The following is a 20,231-nucleotide window of genomic DNA, read 5'->3' as shown; positions in this document are numbered from 1 at the left end:
AACAGGTTGAATTTCTTTTCAGTCATTATAATATTTAATTACGATAAGTACCCAATTTTTATTCTTACACAAAACCTTTTCCTCTAAAATAAATTGTGTCTAGCTCATGATGCAAAAATTGGATTTTGGCGTAATTTTGAGTTGTTTTTCAAGGCAGGCTATCAGAAGTCCTGAGACTTTATCATCAGATCCTTGTAAAGGGGCAATTGGAGTCATCTTTTGATGCAAAGAATGATGAAGAAAAATGTCAGCTAGCTTCCATTCAGAAAATCCTTTTATGACTTGAAAGCAAAAGCCAGATATATTTGTCTTGTAAAATGAGGCCTGGCTTCCCTACCTTTTTATCCTGAGTTCCCTGCATATTCTTCCAAGTAAAAGGCATAATTGATGATCTCAGTTGATTATACATTTTTCAAGCAGATTTTAATTGTGTGCAGAGAAGTTCAACACTTAGTGGAATCTAATTTTCCCAATTTTCTCTACTTCAAATACACTATACTGCATGCATACAAATTTGGTAAATATGTGACAAAATAATGGAATTTGACATGAGTCTTTATTTTCAAAGAAAGTGAGTCACCAGTCCATTTGTATACTTTCTTTGTTTTTATTTATTCAGTAGATCTTAGAGTTAAATGTTTGCCATCTGGTGTCAGAGTTCACTAACATAATTAAAAATGCAAAGTTAAAAGCATTTTGTAATGAAAAATGTCAAAGTCATTTAAAAATGCATAAAGAAAAAAAAAACCAGTAACACAGTTGGCCTAAAAATATCGTCATCTTTTTTCTATTCTCCAAGAAGATGTTATTAGCAAGTGTGAGAAGGTCAAGTCGAAATTCCTATTAAAAATGAGATCTATTAGTTTCATAATAGTCATGTCAGGTAAGACTCTTTAAATATTCCTCATTTGGGGGCACCTGGGTGGCACAGTTGGTTAAGTGACTGCCTTCAGCTCAGGTCACGATCCCGGCATCCCACATCGGGCTCCCTACTCAGCGGGGAACCTGCTTCTCCCTCTGACCCCTCTCATGCTCTCTTTTACTCACTCTCTCTCAAATAAATAAATAAAATCTTAAATAAATAAATAAATAAATATTCCTCATTTCTTTTTTGTTTACCTTCCCAGATTTCTAAAGGTCAGAAATCCTTTAAATTTTCCAAATTTGGGAGTAAAAGCACTAGTCAGAACTTGTGAAAATAAATCTGAGATGCACATTAGCAACATTTTCTCTAGTTTTTTCTAAATGTATAATGCAATCTTACAGATAGATTTAAGTAGTCAGTATGAGTATGGGTACTTCTAAAATGTACCAAAAGGTAATAAGAGCTATGATTCTAGGCATTTACCATGAGCCAGATACTGTAGTAGAGAGACAGTTGCAAAAACTGTCTCATTTAGTGGTTATGACAGTCCTGTGAGGTATGCATTATTATCCCGACTTTATAGATGAACAAAGTGAGTCTCAGTGATTAGTGTCAGAGGCAAGATCCAAATCCATTTTCAAAGCATGTTCTTATTTTATGACACCATGCTGATTCTCTGGAGGAAGATGACAAATGTTCTTACCTTTCAAGCTAATGATTGAAAACTTACCTTTTAAGTCAATAAAAGTGAGAGTACACATTTCAAGGGATAATACAAGATGATTCCCTGGGATCCAGGAAGAAAACTTTGCCATCATGTTATATTTAAAAGAAAAAAATCTTTATTTTATACATAGAAAAAAATAAGAAAGTAATTAAGCTTGACTAATTTTTAATGTATAAATTGACCCTGGCACAATCACTCAATTTATAGATGAAATGGTTGAATTTTCTTTTTCCCTGCTGTGTAATTTTATTTTTCTTTTCTTTATCTTTTTCACTTTTCTGTTTACTCCTTCCCCTCTCCCTTCGTTCTTTCTTTTTAATGTGATGTAATTCACATACCATACAGTCCACTTATTTAAAGTGTACAATTCAATGGTTTTTAGTATATCAGTATTTAATATACAGAGATGTGCAACTAACAGCACAGTCAATTTTAGAACATTTCATCACCTCAAAAAGAAACTCCATACTCTTTAGCTAAAACCTCCCTATCTGCCCATCCTCCCAGCCCTAAGCAACCAGCTCTCTACTTCCTATCTCTGTAGATTTGCCTATTCTGGACATTTCATATAAAAGGAATCATATAATGTGTGGTCTTCTGTGACTGGCTTCTTTATCCTTTTTTAAAGATTTTATTTATTTATTTGAGAGAGAGAGCACGAGAGTGGGGTGAGGGGCAGAAGGAGAAGCAGCTCCCCCGCCCCCCCCTGCTGAGCAGGGAGCCCAATGCAGGGCTCCATCCCGGGACCCTGGGATCATGACTTGAGCCGAAGGCAGATGCTTAACCGACTGAGCCACCCAAGCACACTTGTAACTGGCTTCTTTAGATGGTCAACTCACTTAAGGTATGAGATTCTTTGACAGAAGCGTGGATGTTCTGTTTTCAGAGGGGTTTCATGGTAGCCCCCTGACTTCACTCAGTTTATGTGGATCTAGTTAAAGGATTTAGTGAATATATCTCTCAGTAACTAAATTTCACAAACTGATTCCTACACAAAACCTAAGAGTCAAAGATCATACCAAAATGTTCCAGAAATTAACAAGAAAAAATTTACTCAATTGAAACTTCTCTCTGACCTTTCTTCATTAACCACATTGCAAAATAAAACAAACACAATGAAATCTAATCATATGAAACAAAAATATCCACCAAAATTTGTAATGTCAATAAGATAATTTCAAATATGAACTTGCTTCCACATTTATTAGAGATGGGCTTCACTCTAAGTGTACATTGTGCCTTAAGATATTACCCGACACAATAAATAAAAAAAAATATATTTACAACATAAATATAACTTTTGCAGTTTTGTTGGGGGGTTATGTTAAAGTCATCAATCCATTACTCTTAAAAATTCCATATAATGTAATAATTGTTTAATTAGCCTCGATTGGTATTTCTTATTAGTAAATAAATGATCAAAATCCTTATACTACTGGAGAAATTCTTCTTCCTATCACTGTAGAAATAACTATGAAACACAAGAAAAACAAGTGGCAACAGACTAAAACATTCTTCTGTCGGCAGATGGTATTGAAAGATGCATAGAAAGCCATGCTGATGATTTGAAGAAGCACGTATTACAAGACTGTAGCTTTGCAATGTCAGGATGAAAGGTGTGTCTAGCATGCCCAGGTCAGATGTGGATTTGAAGCTAATGGACTTTCAGGGTGTCACACTTACACAAAGAGATCTGGTTCTTCTATCTTGCCTCTTACTGAAATGTTTTCCCCATAATAAAAGCAGGATTTGGTTCTAAGGGAATGAGCAGAGAAATTTGGGGACATTGTATCAAGAGCTTATTTCATTTCTCTTGCTCAGAGTTTCCAAAGAACAACTCCTACTGAATTAAAACTCTGTCCCATGCTGTAGGTTCCTCTGCTGCTTACCCATCTTTATCCATCTCTGCTATTATGATTCTCACTGATAAGTCAAGTGATTCTATGTATCAGTCTCTGCTTCTGAGACAGCACAGCATTCTCTTTCCTGGGATGGCATGCCAATTTCTCAATACCAAATTACATCTCTTCTATTATTTAAAACAAACAAATAAAAAGACTCAAAACTCTGTTCTCCATGAAACCCTTCCAGATTTGCTTTGTCTCATTTTAAGGTTAAAATGATCCCAATAACTTCAAGCAATTTTATATAAACCTACTTGAGTATATATTTTTATTTTCTCCATTTAGATAGTTTCACTTATTTAGTTCCATGTCTCTCTAAGCTTCTGGGAGGTAGGGGCCAAACATTCCTTTCTCATAACCTGTACTTAGCATGCCTTGGCAAATGCTACTAACTGATTTATTTCTCAGTGGCTAATCCCATAACTCACAGAGTTTGCACATAATAAATAGCAAACATTGCTGGTAACTCAGCTACCAAAAGAGTTTAATGAAATACCCAAAAGGAATGGACTTTAAGATCGAAGATACCAATTTCAAGAGTTGATGATTATACACCAGCATCTTCTAAAAATAAGTCAGAATCGTGGAATAGAAGGAAATATAAAGCTAATTATCTTAGCCTGAGTTACCCAGAAAGCAGAGGTTTATGTGCTACTACTTTTTATTTAAAGACTGAAATCCCAGGGAGCAGGCATGAGGAACAGATGAAGGAAAGACAATACAAGAAGTACCCAACAGAGCATCTTGTGAGGCAGGACCTCCTCAGAGAACCTGAAAAAGTGACTGCTTCTTAGGACAGTCTGTCTAAGGGAGGAAGAAAGAAGAATTGACCTGTCTGCCATAGTTTCTAGTGGTGAAGTGCAGTAATTCTCTTGCACTTTCCAGTTGCTGATGAGCGGGCACTAAGCAGATCCTCACAAGGTCTGGCCCTCAGCATCAATGTGGAATCCCCAGGGTAGAAGGCACAAGGTATACAGAATGGGCACGAGGCATTGGGCCACTGAGTTCGATCCACATAATGTTGGTTGTAGTCTGTGCACAATTGGTGGAGCTACCACGGGAGCTAGAATAAGTGACCAGAGACCTTGGAGGTAGGTCAGACCAAGAGGATTTGAAGGGAGAGCATAAGGGGTATCTCAGCCACTCACCAGTTATAATATACTTACTTTGTATAAGAAGGAACCGAAGCCCAGTGTAGAAGATGCCCAAGATTATGGAGCTTAATTAGTGGAACTCAAGAGCCAGAAGCTTCCAAATCCATATTTGGTGCTTTTACACTCTTCTATGCCACTTCTGTAGATTTACGACATACAATTTACATGCACAGTTGTGACCCATCCTCTCACACTAGAGTTTCAAATGTCTCCTACACTCAGTGCCTTGCCTCATAGATTCACTAAAATATCGTTTAGGGGGGCTTCTTGTGGCTTACTTGGTTTCCTCTAAAAAACAAAACAAAACAAAAACCTGATACCACAGAATAAGAGAATAGATTAAATTCCATGAATATAGAATTTGAAGCAAAGACACTCCAACTAATGTTAAATCTGTGGATATGTATATTTGCTTCTTGCCTAGTGATCTTCTTACATAGAGGTCTAATTAATACTTAAATGTGATAAAACTTAAATGTGATAAAACCTTTCAGCAAAGAACTTCAAGAAGCCAATGTCCTTACTTCTGAAAACATGAATCTTTTCAAAGAACATAGTAGAACACATGTTTCTCCCATGTTCAAGTGAAATTGTTTTTAGTCAAGGGTGTTTACTGATGTGTTCTCTATGTATGTATATCTGAATTCATATGCTGACCCAAATCTATAATGGCTTGCCTGAGAATAGTTATCAGAATGAAGATGTCTCTACAGAAAGGTTGATGTGCTCTGATTCAAGATGATAACATAATTATTTCACTCTCATGCCAAAGAATTACAAAGTGATATGATTATATAACACTATGTTGAAATTTTTCATACCCTTTTGAAAGAATGTATTCTTATAACTGAGGGAAGAAAACAAGATTCAATTCATGTTTTATTTTAAATCTTATTAGTTTGAATATCTAATTTGTAACAAGTTTATTCACAAGGTCCTAAAGTCTATTTCTTTAACAGAATAAAGTGCTTGTGATAATGGTTATGTCAGTCTTTATGAATATAAGCTGTATTATAATAGGTATTCAGCTCCCAGCAGCACTATTTTTCCTGAGACTCATGCATTTTTCATTGTCTAGTCATTCTGAATTTAAAGTGGATAGGATGTCCTTTTAAATGCATAAACAAAGAAGATGAAAGTATGTATCATAGTCTCTTCTCAGTTTCTGTTACTAAAATCATAGGACCTCTGTTTCCTATGTTAGAATGCATCTGGTGTGTTATTCTATATATTGCATGAATAACCAGCAGCTCCCTGTGCAGAATTCCACTCAGCACCATATTTAGCATCATTTTTGCAAGATAGCACCTTACCAGGCTTGTTCAGAAAGGCAACAGAAAATAGCTTATTAACTCAGTGTCTAACTGGAAGATGGAATACAGTAAAAACAAGGTTGGTTTTCTCTTTCAAAGTTAGTAGTATTTCAAGGTAAGGTAAGCAGCCATCTTTCAAATCTTCTAAGACTTAGCCCTTTTTCATTTATAAATATTTGTTCACTCATAAACCTGTTTATTCATTCATTCTGTATTTATTGAGCATCTATTTCCTTTCAATCCAGCAATCCTCAAGGCACCAGGAACACAGAAATTAATAGAATACGTTCCCTTCTTTTCAGGAGCTATGAGTTACACAATTTGGTGAGTACAAATAGAGATAGGAGCATACAAATGAGGGCACTTAACTCAGCCTTGGGGAGCAGGGAGTAACCAAAACAAGGCTTTCTGGAGAAGATGGGTCTTCAGATTATGAAGAGTTAGGTGAAGGGACCACAGATCTATTGTGGTGGTTACCTATGCAAAAAAACAACAACAACAACAAAAAACAACATAGTTCAGAATGATAAGGCAATAACAAGTGAACTGAAAAGATCCTAAAAAAGAGAGTGTTAGGGAGGACATTCTGTGAAACAAAGCACGGAAAGGATTTGTCCTGTGCTTAAAGACAACAAAAGAGAATTTGATGAGAGGAAGATGGCAGGGGTGGGGAGGCAGAATTAGCAGAGTTTACTATCTAGGTCCACATTTAGGTTTATTTATATTTTTATTTATTTACTTATTTTGCTTTGGTGACTCTAATAACTTAGCTCAGACGTGTAGACTACAATAGCTACAGAATCTAGCTTTATACAGTTGGGAAAGAACTCATGAACTAATCTGATAAAAGGCTCCTTCCATTCCTTTCTGTTTTACAAGTCATGTTTATTAGCATGACAGATAAAACAATAATTTGCATTTTGTATCAAATCATATCAAAGCAGCTAAATGACATGGTCACTAATTAAAAACAGAAATTAATTACTGCATATTTGCTATTTTGTTTGGCTGAAGAAACTAGAATAAGCCTGTGTTTACCTCCTGTTAAAAGGCATACATTACAGAGGTTTTGGTGGAAGAATTTTCATTAGTCAGTCTGGCTGGCTTTTTTTTTGCCTTTACTGTCCCCAGAATACTTCTAGAACCCAGCAACTGTTTCTAGCACTGTGCTCTGTGCTTTTGTGAGGACAAAGAGTGGTTTTTTTTTTGTTTGGTTGGTTTTGTTTTTTGGGGTTTTTTTTTGCAGCATAATGGTGGTATAGCATAGTAATTAAGAAGTTGGGTTTTGGAGTCATATAACCTAGTTTCCATCTAAACTCTTCCCCATGCTAGCTCTGTGATCTTGAGGTGGTTGCTTAACCCCTCTAAGCATCAGTCTACTTAACTATAAAAATTTAATTCTCTATAAAATAGTAATATCTTTTATAAGCTGTTTTATGTAAGCCTAATGATAACCACAAAGGAAAAACCTATAGTAAATATACAAAAGATAAAGAGAGAGGAATATAAGCATACACAGGAAAGTCATCAAACCACAAAGGAAGAGAGCAACAGAAAAAGAAAAAAAAACAGAACTGCAAAAACAGCCAGTAAACAATTAACAAAGTGGCAATAAGTACATACCTATCAATAATTACTTTAGGGGCACCTGGGTGGCTCAGTTGGTTAAGTGTTCGCCTTCGGCTCAGGTCATGACCCCAGGGTCCTGGGATCAAGCCCCACATTGGGCTCTCTGCTCAGTGGGGGAGCCTGCTTCTCCCTCTCCCTCTCCTTCTGCCTGCCGCTCTGCCTACTTGTGCATGCACTCTCTCTCTCTCTCTCTATGTTAAATAAATAAAATCTTAAAAAGAATAATTACCTTAAATGCAAATAGACTAAATTCTCCAGTCAAAAGACATTAGGTGGCCGATTGGATAAAAAAAAGACCCATTTTTATGTTGCCTACAAGGGACTCACTTTAGATATAAGGACACGCATAGACTGAAAGTGAAGAGATAGAAAAAGATATTCCATGCAAATGGAAACCACAAGAAAGCTGAAGTAGCTATACTTCTATCAGACAAAATAGAATCTAAACCAAAGACTATAATAAGACCCCAAAATGGGCATTACATAATAATGAAGTGGTCAATTCAGTAAGAGGATATAGCATTTGTAAATAAATATTTATGCACCCAACATAGGAGTACCTAAATATATAAAACAAATATTAATAGACCTAAAGGGAGAAATAGGCAACAGTATAATAATAGTAGGGGATTCTAATACCCCACTTACATCAATGGATAGAATATCCAGAGAGAAAATCAATGAGAAAATATTCATCTTAAGCAACACATTAGATCAGATGAACTATATATATATTATATATATTATATATATGGAACATACCATCCAAAAGTGACAGAATACACATTATTCTACAGTGCAATTAGAACATTTTTTTTTAAAGATTTTATGTATTTATTTGACAGAGAGCAACATAGCGAGAGAGGGAACACAAGCAGGGGGAGTAGGAGAGGGAGAAGCAGGCTTCCCGCGGAGCAGGGAGCCCGATGTGGGGCTCAGTCCCAGGACCCTGGGATCATGACCTGAGCCAAAGGCAGACGCTTAACGACTGAGCCACCCAGGCGCCCCAACAATTAGAACATTTTTCAAGATAGATGATATGTTAGGCCACAAAACAAGTCTTAATAAATTTAAGAAGATTAAAATCATATCAAGCGTCTTTTCTGACCACAGTAGTATGAAACTAGAAATTATTCATATGAAGAAAACTGGAAAATTCACAAATATGCGGAAATTAAACAAGATGCTGCTGAACAACCAATGTATCATTGGAGAAATAGAGAAGTAAAAAAATACCTTGAAGCAAATGAAAACAGAAACATACATACCAAAGTTTGTGGGATGCAGCAAAAGCTGTTCTAAGAAGGAAGTTCATGGCAACAAATGCCTACCTCAAACAACTTTTCAAAAAATATTTCAGAAAAGAAAACTTTCATACAAACAACCTAACTTTACACCTCAAGAACCAGAAAAAGAACAAACACACTTGAAGGAAAGAGAGGAAAGAAAGGAAGGGAATAAAGATTAGAACAGAGGTAAATGAAATAGAGACTAAAAAAGGTATAGAGAAAATCAATGAAACTAAGAGCTAGTTCTTTGAGAAGATAAAAATTGACAAGCCTTTAGTTATACTCATGAAGAAAAAAGGACAGAGGACTTAAATAAAATTAGACATGGAAGAGATTTTACAACTGATACCACAGAAATACAAAGGATCATAAGAGACTGATGTGAACAGTTATATGCCAACAAACTGGACAAAGTAGAAAACTGGACAAATTCCTAGAAACATACAACCTACCAAGACTGGATCACGATGAAATAGAAAATCTGAACAGGCCAATTACTAGTAAGGAGATTGAATCAGTAATCAAAAACCCCCAACAAACAAAAGTCCAGGACCAGATGACCTCACTGGTAAATTGAATCAAACATTCAAAGAAGAATTAAACCAATCCTTGCTCAAGCTCTTCCAAAAAATAGAAGAGGAGGGAACTCTTCCAAACTCATTTTATGAGGCCAACATTATCTTCATATCAAACCAGACAAGGACATCACAAGGAAAAAAAGATAAGAGCCAATATCCCCATTAACATAGATGCAGAAATCCTTAACAAAATGTTAGCAAACCAAATTTAACAATACATTAAAAGGATCATATACCATGATCAAGTGGGATTTATTCCAGGGATTCAGGGACGGCTCAACATCTGCAAATCAGTCAGTTTGAGACACCACATTAACAAAATGAAGGAGAAAAATCATATGATCATTTTAGTAGATGCAGAAAAAGCATTAGACAAAATTCAGATCCTTTTATGATAAAAACTCTCAACAAAGTGGGTATCCTCAACATAATAAAAGCCATATGTGACAAGCCCACAGCTAACATCATACTCAGTGGTGAGAAGCTAAAAGCATTTCTTCTAAGATGAAGAACAAGATGAGGATGCCAACTCTTGCCATGTTCATTCAACGCAGTACTGGAAGTCCTAGCCAAAGTAATTAGGCAAGAAAAGAAATCAAATGAATCTGAATTAGAAAGAACTGTCACTATTTGCAGAACACATGATATTATATATAGAAAACACTAAAAAGTACCTCAAAAACTATTACAACTAATAAATGAATTCAGTAAAATTGCAGGCTACAAAATCAATACACAAAAATCTGTTTATTTCTTTATATTAATAACAAACTATCAGAAAGAGAATAAAGAAAATAATCTCACTTACAATTGTGTCAAAAACAATAAAATGCCTAGGAATAAACTTAACCTAGGAGGTAAAAGACCTGTATTGAAAACTATAAGACATGAATGAAATTGAAGAAGACACAAATAAATGGAAAGATATTTTGTGCTCTGGGTTGGAAGAGTCAGTGCTGTTAAAATGTTCATACTATCTGAGGCAATCTATAGATTTGGTGCATTCCCTACAAAATTCCAATAACATTTTTCAAAGAAATAGAACAAATAAGTTTAAAATTTGTATGGAGCCACAAAAAAATAAATAAATAAATAAAAACAAAAACTGATAGCCTAAAGCAATCTTGAGAAAGAACAAAGCTGGAGGCATCATGCTTCCTGATTTCAAACTTTATTACAAAGCTATAGTAATTAACATAGTATAGTGTTGGCATAAAGACAAATACATAGATCAATGGAACAGAATAGAAAGCTCAGAAATAAACCAATGCATATATGGTCAATTAATTTACACCAAAGGAGCCAAGAATTTACAATGGGGAAAGGACAATCTCTTCAATAAATGGTGCTGGGAAAATTAGACAGTCACATGCAAAAGAATGAAACTTGACCACTATCTTATACAAAAGTTAACTCAAAATCCATTAAGACTTGAACATAAAACCTGAAACCATAAAACTCCTAGAAGAAAACATAAGCAGTAAGCTCCTTAACATGGGTCTTGGTGATGATTTTTTTCAATCTGACACCAAAATCAGAAGCAGCAAAAGTAAAAAGAAGTGAGACTATATTATGCTAAAAAGCATCTGCACAGCAAAGAAAACTATCAACAAAATTAAAAACAACCTACTGAATGGGAGAAAATATTTGCAAATCATATATCTGATAGGGGGCTAATATCCAAAATATATAAAGAACTCATAAAACTTAATACCAAAACAACAGCAACAACAACAAACAAAAACAAAAAAACCTCAATGGCAAGAATACAAACAATCCAATTTAAAAAAGGACAGAGGATCAAAATAGACATTTTCCCAAAGACATAAAGACGTCCAACAGGTACATGAAAAGATATTTGGCATCATTAATTATCAGGGAAATGCAAATCAAAACCACAGTGAGATATCACTTCACACCTGTTAGAATGATTATTATAAAAAAAGACAAGAAATAAGTGTTGGCAAAGATGTGGAAAAGAGGAAATAGTTGTGCACTGTTGGTTGGAATGTAAATTGGTACAGCCACTATGGAAAACAGTATGGAAGTTTTCAAAAAAAAATTAAGAATAGAACTACCCATATGATCCAGCAATTCCACTTTTGGGTATTTATGTGAAGAAAATAAAAACACTAACTAGAAAAGATTGTTCATGTTCATTGAACATGTTCATGTTCGTTGCAGTGTTATTTACAATGGCCAAGATATGGAAACAACCATAATCTATCAATTGATAAGTGGATACAGAAATTGTGGTGTGTATATGGTGCTATGTGCCATATTGTTCAACCGTAAAAAGAATGAATTCTTGCCATTTGCGACACAGAGATGGATCTTAAGGGCATTATGCTAAGTGATATAAGTCAGACAGAGAAAGACAAATACTGTATGATCTCTCTTATATGTGGATTTTTTTTCTTATTAAAAAAAGCACATAGATAAATAGAACAGATTGGTCATTGTCAGAGCTGTGGGGTTTGGGGGTTGGGAGAAATGGGTGAAGGGTCAAAAAGTAACAAGAATAAAAAAACAGACAAGTTGAGAGGGAGAGATCTTTGTGTGTACCTATAATCACATTTGTCCCTGCTTTTTGAACAAAGGACACTGCATTTTCATTTTTTTTTAAAGATTTTATTTATTTGACAGAGAGAGACACAGTGAGAGACGGAACACAAGCAGGGGGAGTGGGAGAGGGAGAAGCAGGCTTCCCGCAGAGCAGGGAGCCCGATGCTGAGCTCGATCCCAGGACCCCGTGATCATGACCTGAGCCGAAGGCAGACGCGTAACAACTGAGCCACCCAGGCGCCCCCGTATTTTCATTTTTCACTAGGAACTGCAGTTATGGAGCCAGGCCTATTCTACTTGAAACTGAGTTCCTTAAGATCTGGGCACATGCTTATTCATCATATTATTCTGTGTCTAGTATAATATATGACATTTATTAGATAATAAAAAATGCTTTTTGAGATAATTTTTATTAATTTGATTTATAGCATATATGTGTGTATCTATAAAACATCTAAATATCTACATATTTATTTATACATCTATATAGTATAAATTAGTAGAAATATATACTGTGAATGTATAATGATATATGCAGTAGATAGATGGGTATAAAATATTGAGAAAACAGACATCTAAATATTTTGGTCTTCCAGTTATCATTCTGTATTAAGAGACTACTGCTTTAGTCCCTTTGAATTTAAAAGGTCATTAATTCAAATGCTAATGTAATCAATACTGTATTTTAAAAACTCTAAAAAGTAGATTAATATCTGGTAAGTGGATTCATTGCACCATAAGCTTTCAGAATGTGCCCAATGTCAGCGCATTTCTATGAGAAATAAATACAAAAGGAGTACCTGCCTCATTCTGTTATTATGAGGATTAAATAAGATAGGATATATAAAGCTAAGCCCAGGACTTGGCACAGGGTGAAAACTTATTAAATATGAATTATTATTGTTATTTCTCCTTAACTGGTCTCACTTTGTAGTAAGTTATTTGGGAACTCATCCCTAAAATCTTGGTTAGTAGCTCCCCAGTGACAAGGACCGTGTCTTACTCATCTTGGCATACATAATGCCTGACATGTAGATGGCTGGTTTATAGTATATTGGTACATATGCATCAGAAGGACTAAAATTTATTCTCTTACAGAAGTAACCAGTCATTTTTGGTGGCTTGGTTTTGTTCAGGAAAGGCACAGGATATTGCAAAGTTTTTGAATACCATGGTTGTAATTTAATCAGCTGTAGGAATTACCACATCGTGGCAGTTTTTAACCTTCTTTTCCCAAGGAGACATACTCGATACCCAGTATTCTCCAGTGGATGTACTCAGCACTGGGAGCAACAAATTAGTTGTAACTCTCCCCATTTCCCTTCCACTTAAGGATGTAAGTTATTATGCAAGTAATCAAGAGTGACCCAGTGAGATGATGATCATGAATCCATCTAAATTAAAATTTTTAATCATTTTATACATTATTATTTTAACTATTAGCATAATTATTGTGTTTTGTGATGACTAGCTCAAACTTCTTCGAAGAATTCTTTGAATTCCTCAAAATTCTTCAAAGTCAAAACTTTTATATCTTACCACTTCCTGCCTACTTAGTCATAGTTAACTATTCCCTCTGTGAAATTCTCTGTTCCCTTGGTTTCCATGATACCAGTATTGCTCTGGTACTCTCCACTGTGCCAAAACTCGTCTTTCAAAGGCTAGCATTGACTACAAATTATCTTCTATCAATCCTCATTCTCTCTACCCTCTAAGCAACATTCAATATTACAACTACCTCCTCCATGAAAGTCTCTGCTTCCTTGGTTTCTCTTATAGCAAGAGCTATCCTGGTTTTCCCCTTAGCCTTCTAACCACTTCTGACTCCAATGATGTGCCTCTTCTTTCTCCCCTAACCCCGATCTGGGAATTCCTCAAGGATTTTTCCTAGGCCCTCTTATTCTCTCTCCCATTCTCCCTTCCTTGGTGATATCATCTATGTCTAGTACTTTAGCCATCACTCTTAGGTGTATAACTTCTGCATATTTTTCTCCTGGTTGACCTCCCTATCCAACTCTTATCTCTCATTTCTAATACTGCTGGATCGTTTGGAAGTTCATCTGGTGGCTCAAATTCAATATACCAAAAATATTTCTTATCTTTGCACTAAAACCAACTCCTTTTCACAGTTTTTGTTAGTGGATATCATACTTCTGTTAGGCTGGCTTAAAAACCTTTGAAATAATTCTGGTACTTCTCTTTACCTCTGCCTTTCTTTTTTATCACCTTTCAATTCAACAAAACTGTTCAGGGTTGCCTAGGCCTATCTCTGCACTATCTTTGAATCCCTTCATTTTCTACTTCTTCTGAATGGTATTGCCCAGCTCTAGATACGGTGAAGAACATCATACAGACTTCATAGTCTGGCAGAGGGAAAAAGAGGGTAAAATCAGTAATTATAATACAATGATGTAGAAGTAAAGGAGAAACATCCCAGAGAGGACAGGTAAGACTTCTTAAACGGGGTGACATATAAGCCAAATCTTAGAAGATGAATAGGAGTCAGACTGATAAAGGCAGGATGAACATTCTGGAAATAGTAATAACACATGCAAAGGAATGCCAGCAAAGAAGACCATAACTCATTGTTGAGGTGTAAGTAGTTCTGTAGGACTAGAGCTCTGACTTCATGCGGAAAGCAGGAGGTAAAAAGAGTGGAGGGAGCGCATTTAGGGCCTTGTTTTCAGTTACCTGTTGCTCCATAACTAACCACTGCAAATTTCATACCCTAAAACAATAACCATTGATTGTTTCTCACAGTTCTCCGATTGGGCAGCCGTCTCTGGGGATGGCTCATCTCTGCTCCATGTGGCACAGGCTGGTACTGCTCCACTGGGGCAGGAGGATCCAGGATCCTCACTCACATGTCTGATGCTTCAGCTGGGGTGGCATTGGCTGGGTTTCTCTTTTTCTTTTCGCATGGTCTCTCAAGATTCTGTAGCCTAGGTTCTTTACATGAAAGCTGTATCTGAAGAGAGCAAAAAATGGAAGCTGCAGAGCTTCTTAGGGATCAGCCCAGAAGTCACATGACCTCTTTCCCCCTACATTCTGTTGGCCAAAGTAAGTCACAAGATACGCTCAGTTAGAAAAGGAGAAATAGATCCCACCTCCCTTTGAGAGGAGCAGCGTGAATGCAGAGGGGCAGGAGGAAACGTTGGCAGCCATCTTTGTAGACGATGTACCACAGGCCTTATAGATCACTGCATTTTAGAGGGTACCATTGTAGGATTTTAAGCAGCAGATTGATATTTTAGACATATATGTTTAAATATATGTCTTTGATTCCTTAATAAAGATTGAATACGGGGGGTCAGGGCCGGTCCCTGGGAACAGGGCCGCCAGTGAGAAACCTCTACCTGTGTGTCACAGGTTAGCCTCAGGGAAGAAGGCCTTCTCTGTGGGCCCTCATGCCTTGCCACAATTTTCCTCCTCATGGAAACAAATGGAATGACCAAAATGTGATCGATGCTTTCTAATTTTTTTCTTTTTCTTTCTTTCTTTTTTTTTTTTTAAGCAAGACACCACCCAGGTATCTGCCCAGCACTCTGCCCCTTTCAGAAACATGGGTTCACATCTGCCATGGGGGAGGAAATATGTAACATTGTAAATCCTCTGACCAATGCTTTTTTGTTTAGAAATACTACTCCTTGCTTATTTTACCTTGCTGCTTCTATAAATAAACCAGGAAAGTCAGATGGGACTTTTGGGGAAGCAGAAGCCTGCTTTGTATTTCCAGGGGCTCTTCCTGAGTCAGGTGATGCAGATTTATATGATCATAAAGCCCATATGAGCACTTTATTTCTATGCAAAGTGAACCCCTCGACTCTTGCCTTTAGTCCCTACTACAGTGGTCTACTATGCCTGTGAAGAAGCCACAGAAAATATTTACAGAATGTGAAATGTTTTATTATACCACCTCAGGAACTAAATTTCCTTCATGAGTAGCAATTTTAATATGCAAGCAATTGTAACTTGTGTAGGGGAGAGCAGACTAGTGCTTATCGGTGCTTGCTAGAGCAAACAAGGATCCAAAATCTGGGAATGGAAAGGAGATGGTGCTTCTGGATTTTCAGATGTTCCTGGATCCAAGATTTCAATCTATAAACAAAAGTCTCTCCTTGTTGGTATGAGAACCTGAGGATAAGGTTACAGTGTGGTACCTCTTTGTCAGTGTGCAGATGTTCTCTGGGGTTTCTGAACACTTAGTGAATGCGATGGTGGGCATCAGGGATGATGTTAATTCCCCCCCGCCCCCACAGGCTCCAGAGTGCCGTGGCCAGAAGCCAGGATCACTTGGAGAGATTTGGTCTCAAATCCCAGCTTTGCCACTTCCTAGTTATTTGACAATGAGGAAATTCCTTAACCCCTCTAAACTCTGGGTTTTTTTTTCCTGTATAAAACCTCACTAAAAATTGCACCTCTCTCATAGGATTGCTGTAATGGATAAAAAGAAATATTATTTATTGTACTTAGCACACAAGTGCTCAATAAATTTTAACTGTTATTGTTTTAATGGACTTCCAGCTGATGTTTGCTGTTTCTCTTTACTTTTCAGGGAGATGTTAATCTCTGTGGCTCTGGGACAGGTGTTATCCCTTCTTATTTGTGGAATTGGCTTGACCAGCAAGTACCTGTCAGAAGATTTCCATGCCAATACACCAGTCTTCCAGAGTTTCCTCAATTACATCCTTCTCTTTTTGGTCTATACCACCACACTAGCTGTCAGACAAGGTAAGCATGCCAAAACCCATATGCAGCTTGGAATATAGCTCAATTTCTTTTTTACAAACATCTAAAAGAATGATGAGCCGTGACTAAATTAACTTTTTTTCACTTACAGCATCATAAGCCAATTCAGAACCTCAAATCTCACTTTTCTGTTTTGCAGTAATAAAGCAAACAGAATGAACAAATAAATCACAAAGAAGCATAAATTGTGTGAATTCAGCGGGAAGTGGAAAATGCATGTATAGGCAAAATGTACAATTGCTCACTATCTGAATTTCTGTTAACATTCCTTGTACCCCTCAGTGAATCTAAATAGAGTGCTTCCCTGGAAGCTGGAAAGGCCTGATGCAGCTGTCCTCACTAATGCCAGTCCTGAGAAATCCAAAGGAAATACAGACAAATGTATGTTCCTTAGAAAAATGTCATAAGAAACATAAAAATAGTAAACACAATCAACTCTGGTAATAATAAAGGGGAAAAGAAAGGAAAGAAAACTACCACAAATGGTCAGAGGAGATGTTCTGTCTAAATTTAAAATAGCTAAAGCAATAAAACAAGTCCTCCAAGAATCAATGCAAGAAAAACTTTTTAATTGGCACCTGAAGTTGAAATCCTTGGGGTGTATCTCTGGAGAGTATAATTCAGAATCTTATCACTATAACACTGAATCTGGTGTAAATACTCTTTCCTCTGGCCCAGAAATAGCCAACAATTCACCCCCAGAAGCTGTTGACTGTGAAATATGCATTGAAAAATAATCACTAATAGGTTTAAAGACAATTATATACCTTAATAATAAATAAGGATACATCAATAGCTTTACTCATCGACCCTAATAGTCATACTTTTTTGAAACTTTTATAAGAACCATATCTAGTATTTCATTTTTACACTTACTTAAATGGTCATCCAGAATAATATTGCTTAATTATAACAATGTGGCCAATACTAGATTTTATTCAGTTGGGACTGAGTTCCAGTTTAACTTAGGTTTGTTTTAAGTACTGGAAAAGCTAATTTCATTTACTTCTCAAAAAATTATATTATTGGTGTTTATTTGTTTGTTTTTTTAATTTAACAACAGTAGACATAATTTAAGAATAAAATTTCAAATAAAACCTCAGGTTACAAAAGTTCTAGACAGTGAGTCTCAGCTATATTTCCTCAGTGTGATCCGGAAGCTAACAGTTTGAACACTACAAATGCGAAAAAGAAAACCCACAAAATTCACAGGAAAGTGGTGAATTTATCTTCTCAAGATTTTTAGAACTAAATAGTCTAGACTATGAGATGGTGAACTGCAACAAGTCTTTGGGTTCTTGTCCATCTTACTTTCCAGGAATCCAGAGATTTAACAGAAACCTTCATGAGGAAAAAATAAAATCAAGTCACTTTAAGAAACAGAGAGAAAATTTCAGTCAGAAAAGCTTAGAAAACTAAATGTAGCGAAAGACCTAAAGTTTATAATGCTACCTTCTATCAAGACTCTATAATGTGCCAGACACTATGGATGTAAGTTATCTCCATTATTCCTTCAGTCCAAGGAAATAAGTATTATTATCCAAAATTTTATAAGTTCCTGTGTCAGGAACCTGCTCTAGGCTGTAGAACTAGTTGCTGTAAGGCTCACCCTATGCCAAGGTCATGTGCCTCCCGGGACTCCCTGTAACCCCATGTGGGGTTTAGGGGATGCAGAAGGAGGAAAAGAAGATACTTTTGAACAAAAGGAAGGGGTTTTGCTTGAATTTAAAAGCCCTGAATAAGAAACCCGCCCTGGGGCCAGGTCTACTGAGGCATAGCAATGAAGTCAAGAGGATGTGGTCCCGGGGATGGGTGGGAAGGGTAGACAGGGGAGAGGCACACCTGGCAAGAGGCCAAAGACTAGGACAAGGAATTTGGAGGCCCTTCGGAAAAAAGATTGAAGGGCGCCTGAGGAAATTCTGTTTATCCCAACCAGTGATGGAGAGAATCAGTTTCTAAAATGCCCTATCTGGAGATTTCTGCCATTGCCTCAGATGATCACTTGATTCACTGATATGTCTTTATGTGGGTGTTTACTCAGAATGTTTGTTTTAATCTTCATCTTTAGAAGTTTTAATAGGCTGGCATTAAGCTAACATCTGGAAATCAACATAGTAATTACATTAATTTTGTATAGGCTGATTCAGTACTATGTTCTAGAGACATAATAATCTCTTTCCTTGTGCACCTCACGATTTAAGAGAGAATGAAAAACAGAGCATAGAGGATGAGAGGATGGGAAGTCTGGTGTGTGCAGGGGACGTGCTCTCATAGCCACAATTTCTTCTTTCCTGGTGCTTCCTGACCACTCCTCCCAGAGGGCTGCAGAGCAGGACTGAACAAGATTACAGTCTTTCCCATTCTCCCAGCGCAGACCCCATTTACCCCGCCAAGCCACCATTTAATTTGATGTCACCTTAGGCCACATAACTGCAAGAAGTTAGTCTTGGGAACATATCTTTAAACAAATATTTCTTTATCATTGTAACCATACAACTTCTAAAAAGTTATGATTGTCACATGTGAATACAACGTGATGAAAGCAAGAAGCCCCTCAAGAGGGTTCAGGGTGATATTATGGCAAAATTCTTGTGGAAATGTGACTTAAAGTTAGACTGAGTTCTCCAGATTTGCACTGAACCAGTGACCAAAGACTCTGAAGCAACAGGTTCCAGTAGAAATTCCAATATAACTCCAGTTCAAGCTGGAGTTCTGAACTTGTCCCTGATTATTAATTGGTTCCTACAAAAAATTTGACTACCATCCTCCTTAAAAAATGTATATCTTGTTGGACAGGTTTTAAGTCTAGCGCTTTCCTTGCTTGGTGCTACGTTTTTATTCCAGTTAGTTCCACAGCATGCTTTTTTTTTTTTTTTTTAAGATTTTATTTATTTATTTGAGAGAGAAAGCGCACAAGAGAGAACATGGGCGGGGGGGAGGAGCAGAGGGAGAAGCAGACTCCCCACTGAGCAGGAAGCCCAGTGCGTGGCTCGATCCCAGGACCCTGGGATCATGACCTGAGCTGAAGGCAGCCGCTTAACCGACTGAGTCACCCAGGTGCCCCTATTCCAGATAGTTCTAAAATTCAAAACGATTTTGCTGTTCATAACAAAGAGCCTCAATAATACAGCTTTATAGAAAAAGTGTGCTTCAAACAAGTAGTTCCGTTGACACTGTAACAAGTTTGAGAATTTAGCCATAACTTCAGTAGGTTAATAGTAACCAATTTTGAGAAGTTATTCAGGCAGTTAAAATGTGCTCATTGAAGTAATGCCTGAAATCCAGACTCATGCTGTAGGTACCTAGTAGGGCTTCAGGAATTATAAAGAAAAGCTCAGCTCTCTTCCTGTGTATCTTTCCTTTACTCTCACACTATTGTCACCAGATGTGTGATGTTTATCCTTCCAAGCAATTCTGTGACATCAGGTGGGAATCCTACAGTTGATCTCAGTTCTGAC

General features: G+C 36.7%; 1 protein-coding gene across 3 annotated transcripts in view; it reads left to right on the top strand.

Moving 5' to 3' along the window:
* SLC35F1 (solute carrier family 35 member F1) overlaps positions 1 to 20,231 on the top strand; it is a 384,542-nt gene that overhangs the window by 219,446 nt on the left and 144,865 nt on the right. For all 3 annotated transcript variants that reach the window (XM_078054804.1, XM_078054805.1, XM_078054806.1), the window contains exon 2: positions 16,580 to 16,755. In XM_078054804.1, coding sequence (XP_077910930.1) covers positions 16,580 to 16,755 — 176 coding nt within the window. The remainder of the gene's footprint in view (positions 1 to 16,579; positions 16,756 to 20,231) is intronic.

Source organism: Halichoerus grypus, chromosome 9 (assembly GCF_964656455.1).
Source record: "Halichoerus grypus chromosome 9, mHalGry1.hap1.1, whole genome shotgun sequence".
Lineage (NCBI taxonomy): Eukaryota > Metazoa > Chordata > Mammalia > Carnivora > Phocidae > Halichoerus > Halichoerus grypus.
This window is presented reverse-complemented; position numbering and strand designations above follow the sequence as displayed.